The following is a 23,877-nucleotide window of genomic DNA, read 5'->3' on the forward strand; positions in this document are numbered from 1 at the left end:
CTGTACAGAATTCAGCTACAAACAAATCACCCTGTAGAAAGATCAGTTAGAAGAAGTTACCTTGTAGAGAGTTCAGCTACAAAGAAACCACCATGTAGAGAGTTCAGCTGCAAATAAATCACCCTGTAAAAAAATCAGCTACAAACAAATCACCCTGTAGTAAGATCAGCTAGAAGAAGTCACCTTGTAGAGAGTTCAGCTACAAAGAAACCACCATGTAGAGAGTTCTGCTGCAAACAAATCACCTGTAGAGAGTTCAGCTACAAACAAATTTTCCTGTAGAGAGTTCAGCTAGAAGAAGTTACCTTGTAGAGAGTTCACTGAGCTACAAAGAAATCATCATGTAAAGAGTTCAGCTGCAAACAAATCACCTGTAGAGAGTTCAGCTACAAACATATCTCCCTGTAGAGAGATCAGCTAGAAGAGATCACCTTGTAGAGAGTTCAGCTACAAAGAAACCACCATGTAGAAAATTCAGCCACAAACAAATTGTCCTGTAGAAAGATCAGTTAGAAGAAGTTACCTTGTAGAGAGTTCAGCTACAAAGAAACCACCATGTAGAGAGTTCAGCTTCAAAGAAATCACCCTGTAGAAAATTCTGCCACAAATAAATTTCCCTGTAGAAAGATCAGTTAGAAGAAGTTACCTTGTAGAGAGTTCAGCTACTTAGAAACCATTCTGTAAAGAGCTCAGCTGCAAACAAATCACCTGTACAGAATTCAGCTACAAACAAATCACCCTGTAGAGAGATCAGCTAGAAGAAGTTACCTTGTAGATAGTTCAGCTACAAACAAATCACCCTGTAGAGAGATCACCTAGAAGAAGTTACCTTGTAGATCGTTCAGCTACAAACAATTCACCCTGTAGAGTGAGCGGCTAGAAGAAGCCACCTTGTAGATAGTTCAGCTACAAACAAATCACCCTGTAGAGAGATCACCTAGAAGAAGTTACCTTGTAGATAGTTCAGCTACAAACAATTCACCCTGTAGAGAGAGCAGCTAGAAGAAGTCACCTTGTAGAGTGTTCAGTTACAAAGAAACCACCATGGAGATTTCTGTAATAAATATATGTATCATACAGTACAGTACGATAGTACTGTATGGTAGGGACGACGAAGATGTGGGCGTGGTCTATGAAGATAAATCAAGTCAAAATCATCTTTGCAAACCCTTCATGGCCACTTGACAGTATTGGTCAGGTATAACCAAGCCCAAACATGCCTTCAGAACGACCAGAAGCATTTTCGATTAGGTGCTACGAAATTAAAAAAAAAATTATTTTCGCGAATTTTCTACTGCCTCACTGCCTGCCTGCCTGCCTGCCTGCCTGCCTGCCTGCCTGCCTGCCTGCCTGCCTGCCTGCCTGCCTGCCTGCCTGCCTGTCTGCCTGCCTGATGCGTTCAATCAAGCGCAGCGGAAAATTGGCTACAGCTACAGCCTTACTTCTTTGGCGGAAATGCTTCGAATTTCATGGAGATGAAACTTTTAGTATTTTAAATATCCTACAATGTATGCGCTATTGCTTACTGATTTTCCTTTGATCCTTCTTTATCGTGGCCATTGCTCATCAGTAGGGCTTCCATATCAATAGGGCTTCCATAATCATTGTGAATACACATGTTATCGCACCAAACTTTTAGAATACGTTTGTGATTTGATGTTTGGTTTATGCAGGACCTATCGTACGTCGTCGACAAGATACACGCATAAGACATCTTGTCTAGCATTAGTGTGTTTGTTGTTTAGCAGCTAGGTTTAACTGCTTGCGTTTCTAAACACATTTCTTTGCGACTAACATATTCTTCACTATTACAGTATTAGCTAACACTTCTTTATGTATCCTTGCATGTGCTTACTATTGTCTACACAAGTCAGCAAAGCCATATACATACATGATTGGAATAGTCAAATAACTATCTAAAGCTGTTAGCACTATTAAGTGTAAAATGCATATACAAAACTTCTAATTCAATGCATGAATAATAATGTATTAAGTGCATAATCTCATAGAAATCCTGCATATTATGTTTTGTCACAATTCCTTGTCAGTTGTCAGTCGCCCCAGCAGCATCGTCCTTATGTGCAACAATTACTTATTGTGCTCCTCCATATTCCCACTACAATGATCAATGTGTACTGTATAGCTAACCTATGACAGGTACAAAGAAAGCATAGCTTATTTGGTAATATCATTGTTAACAAAGTTATAGCTAACGAATGTGTAAAAGGTAGAGTAGGGCTTATCATACAGTATGATAGTAACTGTATAGTAGGGACCACAAAGGAGTAGGCGTGGCGAACAAATCAATATCACCCAAACATCAGCTTCAATTTTCCCTTACAACGATGAGGCAGTATTGGTGAGGTAAAACTAAACCCAAACAAGCTTTCAGATCGACCCGAAATGCTTTCAACAAGTTCTTGATTAAAATGCTGTATAACGGGTTGAACATAGCTGACAACGAAGTGTAATGGTAACTTCACTTTTCACATGATAATTGATATAGCTGGGGCACGCGGTACCTTTTCAGATGCGGTATGCGTGGGGTCACCAGCTATAATAAAATTATTTACAAAAAAAGTTAACAAACAAGTACACGAAAAAATTTGGAATTTTCAACTACAGTAGGGACGACAGTACATTGATAAAAAGTACTGAAACAAGTGCATAGGGGTAGTGAACAATACTAAAATACAGTTAAATAATAAGACATGTTATATCCCTACTGTATTTAAGATCATAATGGAAATGCACAGTAGGGATATAACACGTCTTATTATTTAACTGTATTTTAGTATTGTTCACTACCCCTATGCACTTGTTTCAATACTTTTTATCAATGTACTGTCGTCCCTACTCTAGTTGAAAATTCCAAATTTTTTCGTGTACTTGTTATATATATATATAATTTGTACATTTACTAATAAAATCAGAAATATTTAAAGTACATCTGCGTCATCTTTTCTTCTTCCTGTGTTAAAGAAAAAAAGATACGATAAAAAAGTCCCAAAGCTGGCCATAGGCCGGCTTTGGGGTATACAAATACAAAAAGAAATGAAATCTAATCCAAAACAGCCAAGCTGTAAAAAAAGAGTGCGGCCCTCAAAAAGGCTATGGTGATAAAAGATGTGAAATCCAAGGTGGTGGCCAAGAAATGGCTGTGATGGTAAGTTAATGGCAAAAAAATTAATAATGACAATTCGGGTGAATTGTGGTGCCGCTTCGTCAATTGGCACAAAATTCACCTGAATTGTCGTTATTAAATTTTTTACCATTAACCTACCATCACAGCCATTTCTTGGCCGCCACCTTGGATTTCACATCTTTTTTCATCATAGCCTTTTTGAGGGCCACACTCTTTTTTACAGCTTGGCTGTTTTGGATTAGATATATATATATAAATGGGGATTTGTTTCCTGCTGGGTGATTTGTTTCCTGCTGGGTGATTTGTTTGTAGCTGATCTCTATAGGGTAACTTGCATTTAGCTTATGTCTCTACAGGATGACTTGTTTCTAGCTGATCTCTCTACAGGGTGGTTTGTTTGTAGCTGATCTCTATACGGGTTACTTGCTTCTAGCTGATCTCTCTTTAGGGTGACTGCTCTATTAGGATGAGTGCTCTATTAGAGTATCTCGATCTCGCACTTGCTATACCAAGTTGGGTTTCGTGTTATAACTCTGTGGCTTTAAGTCTGATTCTTCTACACCATTGAAGAACCTTTCTAATATGATTAGTCCATCTGTACAGCGATTTTCAAATCATTACTCCAAGTGGTTTATCTGGTAGGCGTGGTAAGTAGTCGTTTTTATTAGCTAATTTCGATTGCGTAATTGTTACACATTGTTGATTTTTTCGTTGTATCTTCGTGGTGCTTAGCCAGGGCCGGAGCCCACGGTCCGGCCGGTCCGGCATTGGCCTAACCGCTTTTCAGCTACTTGGATTTGTAAAAAAGATCGAGATACTCTAATAAAATAATATTATACTCTAATAGAATAGTCTGGCATCGCAATACTCTAATAGAACATTCGGTATAGAATATAGCCATTTGCTCTACTTAGTCTTCATGCATGCATTAGCAATTACAATCCCAATGGCTTCTGTATTTCAGAAAGTAAAACTAGACATGAAATTGAATTACTTGCCTGGTACTGTAGTACAATATTACCAGGATATTTCTTTGATGTTAACAAAAAGGAGTTTGCAAGAAAAATAGCTTCCAGATGCCATTTCAGAGCATCAATTTCCAGACACCACTAACTTAATTGGCATGCTGCAATGTGTGTGCTTAGTACATGCATGCAGTTGCATGAGTATCACATGAAAGCAGATAATCTAAAAATCACATCAGATCAATAAAAAGTATAGTGTGCATGACTATCACCTCCATTGCAGTCCATAGATGGCCGGACCACTCAAAATCCCTGGGCTCCGGCCCTGGCTTAGCTTGATTTCTTTCAAACCACAAAAGGTTTTAGGTTCAATTTCTTCCCATAAGCGGTTTACCCTGTAGGCGTGACAACATATTGGCGTTATTTTTCGTGAATATTAGGCCAATGAAACTTGATTACCAGTTTCTCGTTCAGATTTAAAAAAATTTGATGTGGGCGGGCGGTTATTATTCATTATTCATTATTTTCCAAGAGCACAACACACATCCCAAACATGAAGATTTCTGCCAAAAACAGTGAGATCTGCATTGAATACTCTTGCATTAAATAGCTAAAATACGTTACTAACCCAAATAAGAATATTCAGCTATTTCTGTTACTCCTAAACAAGTGATTTTTCCATTAGAGTATAGCTGATTGCACTATTAGAGTAAAAGCGACTGCTCTATTAGAGTATTTCGATCTGAATTACCAATAATGAAATTCCATGCGGGTAGATAACGAAATAAGCTGTATATAGTAAGAAGAACCTAACCCTAAAGGTGAAGAAGGAACCAAAGCTGAACTCTAACCCTAACCCTAACGCTAACACTACTAGACGCTTCCCCTAAAGTCTACTACTCGTGGCAACTACTGGACGCTTCCCCTAAAGTCTACTACTTTTTTATTTTATATTTTTTATATTTTTTATATATATATTTTTTTATTCCGGCCCTAATGGCACTCCCATCCTCCCCGATCTCTAGCTAGAAGTTAAACCTAATTTAATTTATAAATGACAAAAAGCAGAAAAAAGAAAAAGCAGCTAAACCTACAGAGCCTAGTCAGGCCTACTACTCGCGGCAACTACTGGACACATCCCCTAAAGTCGACTACTCGCGGCAACTACTAGATGCGTGCCCTAAAGTCGAAGAGAGAGAGCAACAACTACAGTAGGAAGTCTGGATGCTTTTGAGCTTAATATTACGTAAGGGTTATGAAAGGTGGTGAAACGAGTAAAACCCGAGCGCAGCGAGGGCGGTACTAAGGCCAAGGGCCAGAGGGGTTACTAAATCGCTTAGTTCCCGTTGGTCGCGGTGTCTAACTTATTTAGACTATGGTTTACAGTAGAGTAAAGTATCAATTATCGGACAATATGATGTTCGGACAGCTGCCATTCACTTCCTGGGAATCCTGCAGCTTTGGTTATTGTACCAAAAGGTAGGCTACACTAAGCAATAATTATCCTCCAATAATCAGCTTTGCATGATTAAAAGCTTAAGAGTTACAGCCAATAGTATGCATAGTCCGATAAAATCTATGCTCGGATAAAACTATCAGTTGTCGGATTTTAATTTTTACTACCAGTAAACAATGTCCAATTTATTTCAAATTTGTATGCAATATACCTGTACTCATTAGCTATTAATGGCCAAAAAATGGTTTCGTTATCTTTAGCATAGAGGGAGTACGAGCCTCCCAATTTTTAGCGGTATTGTCGGACGCCCTCCGCTTTAATTTAGCCATGCCCACCAACCGAGTTCAGGTTTTTGCAACAAATGTACCAGTGCTAAACCACAGAAGAAGGTAAATAAATATCTTTCAAGAGTAGAGGTGTGTTTTAAAGTTGATATTCAGGATATTTCTATTGGAACGCAGTATTTTTGGCTCCTAAATGAAGGAGATGCACGCTAGGTGGAAAAATGAAATTACGAGGCACAACTTTCTGACCACCCACATTTGTTAGTCTTGGTGTCTCAATCGCGAATACCACCTAGAAATGAAAAGATGTTCCATTTTCTACCTTCTATGGATGCACAAAGCAACATTTTCGTCCTTTTTGTTTCACCCATATAAGGTAGAGAAAGAAGAGCCTTTCAATTTCTGTGACAGTATTTGTGATAGGACACCAAAATTAGCATATGTAGGTGGTCAGAAGGTGGTTTTGCATAACTTCATTTTTCCATCTTGCGCGCATCTCCTTCATTTAGGAGCCAAAAATACAGCGTTCCAATGGAAATATCCTGAATGTCAACTTTAAAGCACACCTCTACTCTTGAGAAATATTTATTTACCTTCTTCTGTTGTTTAGCACTGGTGCATTTGTTGCAAAAGCATACAAACTCTATTGGTGGGCATGGCTAAATTAAAGCGGAGGGCGTCCGACAATACCGCTAAAAATTGGGAGGCTCGTACTCCCTCTATGCTAAAGATAACGAAACCATTTTTTGGCCATTAATAACTAATGAGTACAGGTATATTGCATACAAATTTGAAATAAATTGGACATTGTTTACTGGTAGTAAAAATCAAAGTCCGACAACTGATAGTTTTATCCGAGCATAGATTTTATCGGACTAAGCATACTATTGGCTGTAACTCTTAAGCTTTTAATCACACAAAGCTGATTGTTGGAGGATAATTATTGCTTATTGTAGCCTACCTTTTGGTACAATAACCTAAGCTGCAGGATTTCCAGGAAGTGAGTGGCAGCTGTCCGAACATCATATTGTCCGATAATTGATACTTTACTCTACATACCTTTATAGCCAGAGCATTAGGGTGGCGTGAAAGAGCAATGCAGAATGGCAGAACGGTTTCTCCCTGAAGTCCTTACAGCGCCCACAAAAATAATTATTCTACCGGTAACCAGAGTAACGGCTAGAGCTACAGTAGATACGCCGTTTAGTCTACTATTTGTCCAGAATTATATCGCAGAACACGGAGAAGAATTGTATTACAGTATTATCAAGTACTCCAGTGTATCTTTCGTGTTATAATTATTTTTCAAGTACAAATTGCCTGAGGGCGGGTTACTAAATGAACATGTGTAGGTGACTAAATGAGCATGTCAGGTGACTAAGTGATTTAGTAACCCTCTAAATGAGCTGTACCATAGTCTAACTAGTACCGGTACCTCCGTATAGACATATATAGTAGCGCGTAGTCTAAGCGCCTTAAATAAAATAATCTTGTGGCGTCTATTATGATGCTTAGAGAAAGTGTTGATACGGAAAATTAACGCCTCGATATGGTTTCGTTGGATGAAGAAGAAGACAGGCAGCCTGATTGAAGATAAAAGAAAAGACAAGGCGCAGAGGGAACACACTAGTCAGAACCCCAAAAGACACATCCCACTGGTGAGTTTGTTATTGTGGCGCAAAATGGTGGCTGTGCACTGCTTCGTTTGGCCTCCAGGCTAGCGACTGTGATCAGTCAGGCAGTCAGGCTAAAATTCAAGTTTTGGAGATTTTTTAAAATTCTATATCCGGCCACCTGTAAGTGTTTTGTTGTATTTAATGCTGTTTTATGTATTATACTAGTGGACTAGTACTATTCTGTAAAGGTGATTTTCATCTCATAAGATACGTATCTCTAGGATGCTTTTTAAAGGCAGAATTTTGGGCGGCGTGCAAAAATTTCACCAGGATCCCTACTTAAACGGTACAACCGTACCGTTTGATATGCACATGTGTAAGTGAATTTCAAAAATTTATGAAGCCTAATTTGCAAAATACACTTACAGTAATAATAATTATTTCCATTACCATTAACACATGTATAGATGTAACAGCAAATCACATACCATTATACCAGCTGTAGCTACATACCTACAATGTAGAACAAATATTTTCATAATTAAATCTGTACCTTCCCTCTTTTGCAGAATTGCTGAAGTGTTACATATACCCATGCATACTAAAAGATTGTCATTGCCTGACCTACATGCACTAATATTGCTCATAGATTAATAATTAGATGTGTAGTCAACTGACAAATTATCAATATAAAATTATCGACCACTTTATTGTTTGTATAGCAGCATAGCTATGTACTAGAGATAAATGTATTAATTTTATTTATGTATAAAACAGTACAGTAGTACTGTTTAGTAGGGTTCTTCCTAAAACAAATGGCACCCACCAAAATTTTGTCATCATGCATGATGACCTTTAGGGAAGTGTCTAAATGCACCTAGCATCAAATCCAGTATTAAAGACAAGAAAAGCTTTTAAATAATTTTTTTTAAATCACCAAAACCTTATTTTTGCTTTTTTGGGTCTGCCTGCTTATCCACCTGCCTTCCTTCCTTCCTATCTATCTGCCTGCCTTCCTGCCTGCCTGTCTGCTACACCGACCACATTTGCAAGGTCAGAGGCTAAACGATGCATCATACAGCCACCTTTTATGCCACAGTACTTACCTCAGATCTGCCATGTGCCATCTGAAGTTTTGATGAGTCTCTGCCTTTCCTTTTATCTTCAACTATGTATGCTGGTTGTCTTCTTTTCAATGCTTTCCTTAGAGGAGCATATTTAGATGCCATTTGAAGCACTTATACTACTGTAAGAAGGAGTAGCTACCAGTAGGTGCACTTATAAAATGATCATGTAACAACCCCGCCCTACAATAATTAGAACATGCTGCCACTCCCTTAATCAATCATATCACTACAATCATAGATCCTTTACACCCCCGGGATTGGAATCTTCTGTTTTCAACACTTCCATCTGCACCTCCGTCGACACCTTTCTACAAAGAGATCCATGGATTGATGCATCAACAATTCGACTTTAGCGTATTAATTCTCTGTTTAGTGGACAGTATGAGCAATGAGTTTCGATTAACAAAGTACACAAAACAAAAATTTTGTAAGTTAAGAAGACGTTGTTTCAGGCGGGTAGAGCTAGCCAAAATTTGTCGCCACCTTTCAACGGCAAGGTTTGAACACAGAGACATGGACTAATGACTTTGCTGGTTCGATTCCTTATCCCAAGTTATACTTATGGACTGAATTTGACGTTCATAGAGTGAACAATTCAAGAGTTACAGCTAGCCAAAGTTTTATAATCACTTGGGTCTGTCAGCAAGTTTTGTCACTGTTTTTGCATCCACAATCACCTTTCCGCCTTATTCGAAGTAAAGAACAAGACTACTGTATCAAACAACATGAAATTCACTACAGAACAATGGATAAGACTTTTCTCCTCCCAGTCAACACCAATTAATTAACGGTGCAGATAGTCCAGCACGTAAGTACAGCAAGTATGTGGAGATTCCTTAGGGGTGTAAAGGATCTATGCTACAACCATGCTCCTTAATAATCTAGCTGCAATCAACTGCAGTTTTTACTATAGAATACAAGATATGGAACTACATCTCTTAATCTATTGCATATCTCTGATCAAAATACTCTAATAATGCAGTCACAGCCACACATGTATATGATAGCAATGTAATAACAAATGAAAGTGACATACAAAAATTATTAATTTAAAATGAAGTAGGATTCCAGGCTTCCAGCAATAAAAAGTAGTGAAACAAAAAAAGGATATGTAGTTATTACAACATAGCTATGTGGGAAAATCTCTACTTTGCCAATGAACAAACAGTGGTAACATGCCAATGTAGGGGCTTTCCTTGTAGTGTAACACACTATAATGTTAATGCATATTTGTATTACATCACAAACTGTATTACATCATCATTATCTGTAATTACATCATACTAATTAATGTAGTTATATAGTCAATTTCCTTTTTGTATGACGAGAGAGTTGTAAGACTGTGTGCTTGAGTTGAGTTGTGTATTATCAAGTATAACTGTGTGATTATACTATCGGCTATAACTAGTAGCGACTACATCTCTGCATAGCCAGCTATATATTTATATATTTAAGTGGACAGTATTCCAAGCCATACAAGTGTTAATTTTACATTCCATAAAATGTGTTCATGACATAATATACTTGCAGCATTTTATTACATCATGCCACAAAATGGCAAACTGTGATCTTTTAACAGGATACAGTGAAACCTGTCATTCCGGTTATATATCATAGGGACAAAATTTTCTGATCTCATTACAGAGGTGGCTGCATTAAACAGGTAACTTTGTACACAGTTGGCACATATGGGGATTTTCACAATGGCCAGTTTAGACAGGTGACCTCTTTATGCAGTGACCTGATTAGACAGGTTTCACTGTATTGCAAACAAAGCGATGGTAATGGTATAAATTTGTACTGTATTACTCATAAGGTATCCCCCTGCAGTTTGCATCATTATTTGGTAGCAAAAAGAGCTGCTCTATAACTAAATAGCACAAACAGCCACTTCAGCCAGCTGGTACAAATTTGTAATGTTGTCACTATTGTATCACTAACGAGAACTTGTAGTAAACAGGCCTGTTGAGTTAATTAACAGTCTACATTGGGTTAGCACTGTTGTTATTGTGGCTACATTTCCAAGAGCTCCATGCCATTGCATTACCTTCAGGCATTCACGCCATTTACATTCTTCTACTTGGCTTAAATAGCCTGTCTAGACATGTAATTCCACAACAAAATGATTCCAAGTCATTGTAGCTGGCTGTATGGAAGTGAAAATTGTTGTTCTTTCCCAACCACAATCGCTCAGTAATTACGTAAGATAGTGTGAAATGCTTGTCTCACTTGTATGGCTTGATGCACTGCCCTTTCAAAATGAAGTGAGGTTCCAGTGATAAAAACTAGTGAAACAAGATGGTAGCTGCTATGTGCTGTATACTTTTCCACATAGCTATCTTGTAATAGCTACTATCATATTATTTTGTTTCACTACTTTTTAGTGCTGAAACCCTACTTAATTGCTGAATAAATTATTAATTGTTTAATTGTACCAGTTTGTTAGCTTTGTGTTGTATATACAGTTATACATGTGTGCAACTCAATCTCTCTGCTTGTCTCAAGTAAGCTATGCAATAAAGTAAGGGACATGGTTTGCCATATCTAGTTGTCTACCAAAAGCCACAGCAGTTGCAGCTAGATCATGGTGTACCCTGATCATTAAGGCATGGTGGTGTATTCTGACCATTTAGGGGTGTGGTCAGATCATGTCATCATTTTATATGTGCAGCAACATGTGTCTACCCCACTTACAGTACCTTTAAGCACTTTAAATAGTTTTGTAATGTCTAAAAGCACACTCCTCTAAGGAAAATGTCAGTGCTGAAAATTAATGCTTTCATGATTTCCCAACAGACAATCATGTAGTTGAAGACAAAAGGAAAGGCAAAGCAAAGTGCAGGAGACAGACTCTCGTCAGAACCAGAAAAGGTACATGCCACCAGTTGTATTGTGGCATGAAATGGTATCCGTTTCTTGCTTTGTTTGGCTTCTAGCCTTGTGACTGTGGTAAGGCAGGTAGGTTGGCAGACCAAAATTGGGTTTAGGCAATTTTTAAAATTCTATATCCAACCGTTTGTGAGTATTATCTTGTTTTAAACATTGGATTTGTAGTTAGATGCATTAAGACTATTCCGTAAAAGTGATTTCATCTCATATTATGTTATGTGATGGCTTTTAAAGGAAGTTGAGTCGCAGTAGCGCCACATAATGTTTGACGGGAATTGTCGGAGTTTTCAATTGTGACTAGATTAATGTCGGTCGTTTAATAGAGAACCCCAAACAATCAGCCTTTTGTTCCAAGCTGATATTGTTCACTTGTCAACCGCCATCCAATGATGGTGGTTGTTTTGGTAGTTGTGCAGGGTTCCATGGTTCTCCTATACAATTTTTCAATGGGACCATTGATATGATCAGCCACAAATTGTGGCTCCCAATTGCATGAGGCTTGGGGGTGACATACCTGGGGGTTCCCAACTTTGAAGCCACAGGGATTTCTAAGGCCATCCTAACAATCCTAATGAAACCCTGCACTATCACACCCCAAGCTAGTCTTGGGATGGAAAAGCTACTCTTGGAATGGGAGAACACTGGACTTGAGTCTACCACACAAGACTCCCTTCAATAACTGAGTCTACCATACAAGACTCCCTTTTAATTTCTGTGCATTTCGTCCCCTGCTAGAATAAGCCCATACCATAATGTTAATTCCCTCTTCTTAATCCTTTTATTTAGCAACAGTGGTTGTTTATGTACTAATTTCTGATATAGTTTCCTAGTCCTAAGGGTGGGCTATGGGAGGGGACTTTTTGTTCCACCTGCTTACACATTTGAAGTGACCCATACATGCGGTATTTTCCTGCGCATGCATTCGTAGTGTTTTCTAATTAATACCTACTATTCCATACTACATCTAGCATTGTGATGCAGGTATGCTACGTACCTATCTAACGCTGGCTAGCTGCAATGTGTTGCTACACCGCCAATACAAACACAAATTATCTCCCTCCATTAACTTTGTTTAACAAGTTAAACTTCATTTAATATCAGTCGTTTAATAGAGAACCCCAAACAATCAGCCTTTTGTTCCAAGCTGATATTGTTCACTTGTCAACCGCCGTCCAATGATGGTCAGTGGCGTAGCCAGAAAAAAATTTTTACCGAGGCAAAGTAAGTTATACATTGATGTAATTGAGAGGGTCTACCATGCTTCAATTATTAGACTAGTTTAATTGTACTCAACATAAAAAAACTGACTTACTCTGGAGATATTTTGAGTGGTCAGGCCATCCATGGACTGCAACAGAGGTCATATTCATGCACACTATACTTTTTATTGATCCGATATGATATTTAAGTCAGAGATATCTCTTTCATGAAATAATCAACTGCATGTGTCAAGCTAGGGAGTCTGGGGGAATGCTCCCTCGAGGAAATTTTTGAAAATATATGCTTTGAATTGGCATGTGGAGGCTACTTTCATGATATACATGCATGATCAATGGGCTTTATGCAATGCCATGCAGTTAATTCATTGGAACACTTTTGAAAAGTAATTTAAAAACAATTAACAATGTAAATGATTTAGACCAAGCAGTGTAAGAGTACTGGCTATAATTTACACTGAATGCTCTATTAGAGTACATTATGATGACTGCTCTATTAGAGTATCTCGATCTTTTTCCGAATACAAATTCAAGTAGCTGAAAAGTGGTCCAGGACTGTGTCACCATGGGCTCCGGCCTGCTTAGTACTACAGCCATAGATTCTATTGTGTGTGGTACAGTAATGCTGTATAGTAACATTTGAGTAGAATATTCAAGGTGCCAAAACTCAGGCCTGCTCAGTGCTCAGCCTGAATTGTTGAGCATTTTTTTTACCGAGGCAGCTGCCTCGGTTGCCTCAATGGTAGCTACGCCACTGATGGTGGTTGTTTTGGTAGTTGTGCAGGGTTCCATGGTTCTCCTATACAATTTTTCAATGGGACTATTGATATAATCAGCCACAAATTGTGGCTCCCAATTGCATGAGGCTTGGGGGTGAAATACCTGGGGGTTCCCAACTTTGAAGCCACAGGGATTTCTAAGGCCATAGAAAGGCTATAGCCTTTCCCTCCAAGCCGCACATACATAGGAACCCCACACTGCACCACTAGCCAGAACACTGTTCCCTGCATTGATAACAAGGCAGAAATGGGATGTAACCTATAAGAATGAATGATTGTGCAAGATGATGTGATAGAGGATTCAAGAACCTGAGTCCCAGGTAGTAAATGTCCATTCCTCACTAGGCCACCAAGAGTAGGCAATGAAGTATCGATCCTTATTAAGGAGGGATCATGAACTAGTTAGGCCACGGACAGAAACAATAGATGGGAGTGTTGCAACTATTCATTTACTGTACATATTGGGGGGTAAATAGGATTGATGACAGAGTTAATGAAATGAAGATAGGAAGTCCATGTAATCGTGTGCAATGTGTTGTAAGCACTGCACAATGTTGGCCAATATATATTATGTTTTATGCAAAAGTAAATATAACTTGCTGCATGTTTATTTTTTATTTTATTTTTTTATTTTTTTGACTAAAATACTAATATGCACCCTCTTAACCATACCACTTGAAGGCTATGATAATGAAAGTCCATCCAGCTAGCTGAGGCCAAATTCAGCACTGCCAACTAACTGACAGTGTGCACTACTAACCACCAAAAGTGCCATAACAGAGTTCCAGCCTATGGAACACTAACAATCCCAATGGTGGACAGTCTTTACTGCACATACTAGGGCTGAGCGGTATTATCATTTTAATGATATATCGCACTATTTTAAAAGTATCGATATCAATATTTTGCAATCAACCATCGTGATACCATGCCTGCACACCACTGTTACTAAAATCCATTTGTTATACAGTACTAGGTTAAGAATCCTTGTAAGTCATAACCTGCAGAGAGGTGTGAACACCATAACATAACCTCAAAAATGTTTTACAATAACTGCTACTGTAGATAAGGATGATAGTGATGTTACTAGGGACCGGCCGATTATGCTGGCATAATTATGAGCATAATAGGTGCCTGAAAGTATTAAGCATAATGCTAGCATAATAGGTAGAATATTTGTGTAATAGTATGAATCCTTAGTAGCTATCACAGAAAGATCGATATACTCTAATAGAACAGTCAGTAACTCTAATAGAACAATCACATAGCTGACTGTTCTATTAGAGTATATCGATCTTTTCTGTAATATGCAGTTTGACAAGTAAGTTTGTGCTTCAGCCACTTATTATTTATCCATAAACTGGAAATAGACCTGAGCCTAATATGCTCAAAATTGTACCTATTATTCTTTCCAGAATTTCCCAAAAATATCTCCAATTGTTCTTTTTTTTATTCTTGTATCTAACCTATTATTCCATAATAATGCTCATTTAGTTTCTGTAGTCGCTTAGTTCTCAAGGTGCTGATATAAGAAGTAGTTTTACCAGAATTAGCTAGCCATAAACAAAGTATTCAACTTTACACATAATTGTTGTAGCCATTACAACAGGCTTAAAATGGCTATTGGGAGTAATGATCAAAGGGTTTTCAATTATCAGTGTATTAAAGCTAGAGCTATAACTACATGCTAAGTTTAGTGGATAATGGTATCAATACGTTTGTTGAAAGACTTAAAGAAACGCACTGGTATAAGATGTACAAGTATGAGAATTGTGTCTGCAATTAAATCCCTGATGCTGTCTGTAGATTGTTAACATGAAACGATCTGACTGCTCTATTAGAGTATTTGAGCGTTCTATTAGAGTATATCGATCTTTTAGAGGCTCTTCAGCCCCTTTCAGCCAGCACTCGTATAATAACGCCAGCTATCTATCATTCTTAGTAGCTTATTTCGTTCTTCTAGCTAACCAAGAAGAGGCACGCCCCTTAATTCCACTGATTATTCCCGTAGACGTCCGATAATTCTAAAATTGTTCTTGTAACAAGCCTATTATTCCGGAATTATTCTAAGGAAATTGACGACCTATTATTCTCAAAATTATGCCGGCATATTAGGCGCAGGCCTAACTGGAAATTGTTAGTAGAGCATGAGAACTGAGGCATAAATAATTGGGCATAATTTGAGCATAATAGGTAAGCATTGAGCATAAATTTAAGCATAATAGGTAAATTTTTGAGCAGTGCAGCATAGCATAATAGGTAAAATTATGAGCATAATCGGCGGGTCCCTAGATGTTACCTTTAAAAACTTCCCGCAGGAATGCCGAGCAATACCCTATGTAGCACCAGCTATGATTGACTTATTTGTAAGTATCGTGAACTATTCGGTATCATGAATAGTGGCCCCAGTATTGATCGCGATACCAAAAATGGCAGTATCGCTCAGCCCTAGCATATACTGCATGTGCCTGCATCCCTGTCAATAATCCCCAAAACAAAGACAGGTATAGTTCATTCCTTAAATATGTCGTGTGTCTTTGCATCAATGTGGTACACCCATTAGGACAATATAGAAGCAATGTACACTGACTGCTGAGATAATATCGGTAGAGGTATAAACCCAGCGTTTAGTAACATTATTTAGAGGTATAGTAAGCAGCCAGCTACAGAGAATATATATGCAGTGGTGACTGTCAACTGAGTTTGTCTGAATAATAATGGAAACTTAAACAACTACACAATACTCAATAACAATAACTGTGTTATAGCCTATTCCTGTTGGTATTGCATAGTGTTAAATTGTAGTGTATAATGTGTCAATTGTTGACCAAATATACTTTACATACTCAATTGCCACCAGAACATTGGATGTACACACACCAAGTATGGGTCATTCCATACCAAATCAACAAAAAAAATCTGGACCCCTTTCGATTTTCATGAAATTTGGCACAAACATGGACCCTATCAAGAAACTTTATCACACCAAAATTTAGCTCATTTCATTGGTCTCCCTTTAAGTTATGACCACTCAAAGTTTCTACTGAAAATTTTATTTTGCTTACATGTCTTCAATAAAATGACCATACCTTTGCTTGTGATTGATGTAGAAATTTCTAGTTTAGAGTTTTGAAATCCTTATTTAATTCTCGTTCAGGTGATATATAATATTTTATAATTGCTCAAAGGAAAAGGTCAAACCACAAAAATGTAGCTTTTTCCTTTGATCTTCATTTTCAAAAATATATATTCTTTAATTAAATTTATTTTTGGTTTACATGTTGCTCTAATACCTATCATTCAGCACTGTGAGTTTAAAGTTGGGACCAATAGTAGATCATGAGTTATAAGTGTTAATGTGTAGCCTTGTAATCACTGCTCTTTGTATAGTATTTTTACAGTGTAATTTCTAATACCAATTGCAAGTAGCCTTATATTGGTATGTTAAATATCATTTATGCATTAAAATAATATTGACAAGGGCTCACTACAGTGAAACCACATTAACAGAGCCACTTTCAAAGCTAAGACAGTTGGAGCAATAATAAGGCTGCCTAATAAATGAATCACTGATTATGTTTTTTGCTGTAAGTTCAGTGTCCTATAAAATAGAGGTGGCTACTATAACAAGATGGTCTTATTATAGGGGTAGCTATATTTATAAGGGATTTACTGTACAACTAATGATATTCCAATCCATTCTTTCACTGTATAATAATAATATTCAGCCACAGATTATGATGATAGTTTCCAATCTTATATGTGTGTATAATGGATGCAAACGACAGTTATTCGTACATATGTACATGTAAAGTGGAATTGAAATGCCATGTCTTAGTGATATCCAAAGTTTCTTGGTATTAATACCTAGATAGCTGCTTCATATAGTTGCACTAGAGTAGAAATATCCTATTTTAAGTTGGCTCTTATAAAAAGGTGGCCTTTAAGGTAGCTGCTAAGGTATGTTACACTGTATATCACTTTTGAATCATACTTTGAAAGAGCAAGCCTACTACTGACCACTTAAAGGCCAACTTTATATGTTTGTACCTATAAACAATGCCTTTGCTGGAAAAATGTACACTTTTAAAACCACTTACTCGTCAGAAATTTGATGGAATAGAGTGGAAAGTTACCACCTGTATAGAAAGGCCACTACTCCATAAGAGCCAATTTAAATTGTTGCTATACACTTATGTAAATGTATTAAGCAGCTACCTGCACATTAAGGCCCAGAAATTTTGGCTCTAAGGTACCTGACTTTAACTCCATACATCAATTGTATCATGATAAAAATAGCAATGTATATAGCTCTTCTATAATTAGAATCATAGAAATGTTCCATAGAAATTACATTGTAGAAAGGTTCACTACAGCAATTACACACCGATACATATCTATAGCTTTAAGTGAAACACATCAACAATCGATTAAAGAAAGGGTCAATGCAACTAACTTCAAAGTTAAATCAGAGTGTTATAGTAAAGGTTGAGACTGAAAGTGGTGCATATTGCATGACAGTCTCTACAATCATTCACATGTAACTTTGATATGCAATGAAATCTGATGCATTGATATCAGTACACAATTGAATTGTTGAAGGTATAAGTTGAAAAGACTGTTAATACTGCATCAGTCATTCATTACTACTTTTTTAGAAAATCTCTAGTAGATTACAATATTAAAACACTCATGCCTCTGTTAAGAACAAAGAATGCAGCTACATAACATCATGTTTTATTTGTAAGTGTTTCAAATTACAGTGGAACTTGTCTTAGTGGCCACCTGTAACGAAATTCCACCTTTCTATTAAGGACCAACTTTAAATTGTTCTAGTAAGACATTTATACACATCAAACAATATAAATAGCCACCTGAATATTAAAGCCAAAAAAATTGGCCCTGACTGGCTTAGACAGTTTTCACTATAGCTATCAAAATACATACTTGCATATCAACAATCAGCATTAAATGTTAACAGTAGCAGTAGCAGTTACTGTAGCTAGTGAAAATGTCATCAAGTTCAATATGTCACCACTGTATAATAGACTTGGCGTCATAATCAGAAACAATATATGTGACCCGGTCTGCGAAAAGGGCTCTTATAGCCTTTCCAATTATCCATGTTTGGCTAATCATAACTCCTAATCTACTAAAGCTATCACCATGTAATTACATCCACAGCTACTGCCAGGTTAGGGTAGATGAGTGACCAAATTGTAGGCTTGTACCATATTCACCAGTCAAGTTATGGGTTACCATATATATGCAATTGGAAAGGCTATAAGAGCCCTTTTCGCAGACCGGGTCACATATACAAGCTTGATAAGGGGTAAATTACTTGAATATATGTATTTAAGTATATGTTTTTACTGGGTTTTCTTACAAGACATAAACAAATTAACATTACTTACAAACCAACAATGTATTAATGATTGTGACATAGTATTATATAACGTTACTTGCAATTGGTATTGCATCTTTGCATACTTGAACCATACAAACAACAGTAATTACAAGGCTACACATTAACACTTAGAACTCATGATCTACTACTGATCCCAACTTTAAACTCACAGTGATGAATGATAGGTATTAGAGCAACATGTAAACCAAAAATAAATTTAATTAAAGAATATATATTTTTGAAAATGAAGATCAAAGGAAAAGGCTACATTTTTTGTGGTTTGACCTTTTCCTTTGAGCAATTATAAAATATTATATATCACCTGAAAGAGAATTTAATAAGGATTTCATAAATCTAACCCAGAAGGTTCTATGTAAATCACAAGCAAAGTTATGGTCATTTTATTGAAGATGTGTAAGCTTCATAAAATTTTCAGCAGAAACTTTGAGTGGTCATAACTTAAAGGGAGACCAATAAAATGAGCCAAATTTTGGTGTAAGAAAGTTTCTTGAAAGGGTCCATGTTTGTGCCAAATTTCATGAAAATCGAAAGGGGTCCGGATTTTTTTTTGTTGATTTGGTATGGAATGACCCGTATATAAGGTAAAATTAAGAACTTTAAGTTTGATTAGAATCATAGAAATAAAAAGTAGTGAAACAGTGGAGGTTGCTTACACCTGAGCATATACTACTGGGCCTACCACTAGTATATCTTTAGGTGTTGGTGATCTCCCTTGTTTCACTGGTAAACTTAAAATTTTTTATACTTGTGTGTTTGTTATATACATGTATCCTTCAAATGTATTTCTCAAATATATGACAAACAGTATCTGGACAGCAGTATACATAAGTTAGCAACCTGAAAGTTCTGTGTTATTTTGCCTGAGTAAAGGTGTTATGCAGGACCTGGAAGTTGCAAAATTACATAAGACTCCTCTTAGCTGTATCGTGGCAGTTGTTAGTATGTAACTATAAGAGAGAAAAACATGTACACTAAGCATCTGCTACTCTACCTGCCACACCTTAACATCTGAAGTTGTTGCTAATGTTAAAGTCACAATGTACATAACTATATATGGTACACTGTTTGCATGACCTTAGTGAGGTATCTGTATTATATGCATAAAACCTCTCAGGGATTTAATAGAAACCTTATACCTTCAGTAAATAAAAAATTAAATACCATAGAAGATGGAAGTTTGGTGTGATCAAAGTTTGGTAAATCAAAGGACAAACTTTATTTACCAATAATTATTAGTGTTCAATATTGGCTGTGTAGCCTAGCTTTTATCCACCAACCTGCTCACATGATGATTTTCATGCCAAACTCTCATCATTTATGGTGTTCAACAGATCAAAATCTGAACTGCTACATAGTTTCTGTACTATGAGTCCACATGATCCCCATGTATTACTGGTGCAGTGCTGTGCATACTGTGAAACTCAAATGCTATATTACATTTTTTTCTGTTACAGAATCTTAGCCATGAAGTACTTGCAAAAATTTGTCTTGATATTGCGAAGGGAATGGACTACTTGTCATCGATGCGATTGGTGCATCGAGATTTAGCAGCCAGAAACTGCATGTTAGTAATAATAACATATATTAGTGTATAGTCTATCCTTGCAAAAGCAGCCAAGTTGTAAAAAAGGGTGTGGTCTTCAAAAGCCTGGGTGAAAAAGTTGTGAAATCAAAAGTGGCAGCCAAAAAATGACTGCAATGATGTTAATGCCAATCAATTTTAATAAGTGCATTGTTAAAATTAACATAATTGCAGGCCACCACCTTTGATTGCACAACTTTTCACCCAGGCTTTAGAATACCACACCTTTATTTACAGCTTATCTGTTTTGCACTTGTTTTTGTATTTTATATATATCCCAATTGGACTATGAAGCTCATTTTTACTCAAATTCTTATCTACATGAAAATGATGATTATGGAAGACAGTTACAATAGTAATATATTAGGCCACATAAACTTAATTATTAGTTTCTCATTCCCACCTGCGTGGCCATTTTTCTTACCTCATTAAGGATTTTTTACACTACTGGTGGCTGAGTGTAGCTATCCAGCACCTTCTAAAGTTGGTACCTTGCTAGAGCAGTCTAAGAAAACTGCATTTTGAGTCATTTTAACTAGTTAATTCAGCTATTTAGTCAGTAGAAAATAAAATAAACATCCGCCCTCCTGCACTGCTATTTTGAGTACAGGAGGATGAGACACTAATAATTAAGTTTATGTGGCCTTACAGATCTTATTTGACTATTTTATTATTTACTTTACTTTTTAAATCCATCTCAAAAGCACCTTTGCTGTAAAATTAGGTGCGTCCAAGAAACTACAAGTACCTGTAACCCAGTGTAAAAGCAGCTCAGTTGTAGAGAAAGACCTAATAAAAATAAAAATAACTGGTAACATGAAGAGCTGATATCTGGAGTGGCCAAGAAACAATCTTAATACAACTAACTGTAATTACAATTTATGCAAGAATACTTTGGCTGCAAGTGCACCTATGAAAGTAAAAGTAACTGGCAACTGAAACAGCTGTCATGATATCTGAAGCAGCCAAGAATGAATGTTGATATACAACTAATTGCAATTAACAAAAAATTTAACATTGAACCTCTATCATTCAACTGTGTTCTATATTCACTTTTGCTGCATCCTAAATTAATTTCTTTTAACTCTCATTGGCTGGTAATTTGGCTGCCTTTTTTAATAGTTAGTGTATAGAGCAAAAAAAGGCAGCCAAATTACCATCCAATTAAACTATTCCATTTCAGTCAAAGTACTTATACCAGATACATACAAAAAAGAAAATTACAGTACAGGTGTATAATGATGTAGGTACATACACGTATATAATGAAACACTGCTCATCTTACTGTAGGCTGGATGAGGATATGACTGCTAAAGTAGGAGATTTTGGTCTCTCACGTGATACATACATATCAGACTATTACAAGCTAAACCACAATGCTCCTTTGCCAGTAAAGTGGCTTGCTCCTGAGGCACTATTTGATAAAATATTTACCACCAAATCTGATGTGGTAAGTGTTACATAAGTATGTTGCAAAGTACATAGCCATAATGTAGAAATGTTTATTTATATTATTGAAACTAAACTTAATACATAACATAATACTGTTTTTAACCTCTAACTTCAACATAATTTGACTGATATATATGTAGACCTGCTAAAACAGGGAATGTGGGCACAAAGTACATCTCATCACATAACAGGTCATATACCTTGGTACTAGCAGCAATGTAGCAGGGTGTAGCAGGATTTTTCAAAGGTGGTTTGTACTATAGATAATATATAGTATAAACAGGGATTAGCAACGGTGCGTCACTACTGACAATCCTTAATTGTTACAGGTATGACCTGTCTTGGTTACAGATCCAGTAATCAACAGCTTCAGCCTATAAATTCACCAAAATATACCCTCGCACAAATCTTCCACCTAAAGCACATCTAGTACCTTGTAATAGTGCCACAAAATTATTGGTGCTATGCCTGAACAGCTATAGCAATGAAGTTCAAGACAAACTGGCTGTGTACTGCTTTGATTTGACAACACTCACCCAATGTAACAGTGAAAAGAAAATTGTCAAGATAAACCCATGAAGAAACAATGTACATAGCATTAACAAGATATGACCACTCAAAGTCTGGACCCACAACAACGATTTCCCATGCTGTACACTGAACTATTAGAATGATTTCACCGTTGCAAACCCATGCATATATGAGATTATGAATGAACCATTTTAGTACTGAAAATCTATCAGTAGTTGAAGGCTGCATCCCCAGTGATCTAACAATTATAAATATATTTTTTCAAACATACTTGGCTCTCATAAGACACTTTACAGTTAGTTATACACGGCTTACAGGTATCAGTGTTAGTAGAGATACATTCAAATTCATATCCAAATTTTCCAATTGAAAACTCAAAGTGTAGCTACCTATTGAATCTAATTTTTTGGTTACTTGCAGTTATAGTTTACTTGATGGTAACATCAATCAGATAACTGTACCAATTGTAGAGCTAATACTTGTTGGGATGTGGTGACTGTAACCGTAAATTGCGGTATGACTATCTAATCAAAAACAGCCAAGTTGTAAAAAAAGGGTGCGGCCTCCAAAAAATCCAGAGTGAAAAAAGATGTGAAATCAAAGGTGGCGGCCAAGAAATGGCTGTGATGGTAGGTTAATGGCAAAAATTTTAATAATGACAATTCAGTTGAATTTGTGTTGCATCCACCACTAGGGTTCGGCACCAAATTCACCTGAATTGTCGTTATTAAAAATTTTGCCATTAACCTACCATCACAGCCATTTCTTGGCCACCACCTTTGATTTCACATCTTTTTCACCCTGGCTTTTTTGGAGGCCACACCCTTTTTTACAGCTTGGCTGTTTTTGATTAGATATCACTTCTTTTTGTAATTTCGTACCTAAAGCCAGCCTATGGCCAGCTTTAGGTATTTCTTTTAACTTGTCTTTTTCTTTACCACAGATCTAGAGAGAAGATTATTATGAAGAAGATTTTTAATGATTTGTGTAGCTACATGTACTTTAGGCAATGATTTTTAATTTTGTTGATTGATCATAAAAATAGGTCACACAGGTTAAACTATTTGCAGCTACAGGGAAATGTGTATGTAGTTCTTTTCTACAGGGAGCCTCATAATGTAACTGTACTCTTTGAGTACATGGTGAATGGTTTGTAGTTGAACTCACCACATGGTGGCTTATTTCTAGCTGAAACACTCTACAAAATGTAGCTGAATTCTTTCCAGTTTCCAGTTGATCTCTCTACAGGGTGACTTGTTTCTAGCTGATCTCTCTACAGGGTGATTTGTTTCTAGCCGATCTCTACAGGGTAAATTGTTTCTAGCTGATCTTTCTACAGGGTGACTTGTTTCCAGCTGAACTCTCTACAGGGTGGCTTGTTTCTAGCTTATCTTTCTACAAGGTGA

General features: G+C 36.8%; 1 protein-coding gene across 1 annotated transcript in view; it reads left to right on the forward strand.

Moving 5' to 3' along the window:
- LOC136254264 (insulin-like growth factor 1 receptor) overlaps positions 1-23,877 on the forward strand; it is a 250,582-nt gene that overhangs the window by 160,725 nt on the left and 65,980 nt on the right. The window contains exons 11-12 of the mRNA XM_066046928.1: positions 20,361-20,470; positions 21,779-21,938. Of these exons, the coding sequence (XP_065903000.1) occupies positions 20,361-20,470; positions 21,779-21,938 (270 nt within the window). The remainder of the gene's footprint in view (positions 1-20,360; positions 20,471-21,778; positions 21,939-23,877) is intronic.

Source organism: Dysidea avara, chromosome 4 (assembly GCF_963678975.1).
Source record: "Dysidea avara chromosome 4, odDysAvar1.4, whole genome shotgun sequence".
Taxonomy (NCBI): Eukaryota; Metazoa; Porifera; class Demospongiae; order Dictyoceratida; family Dysideidae; genus Dysidea; species Dysidea avara.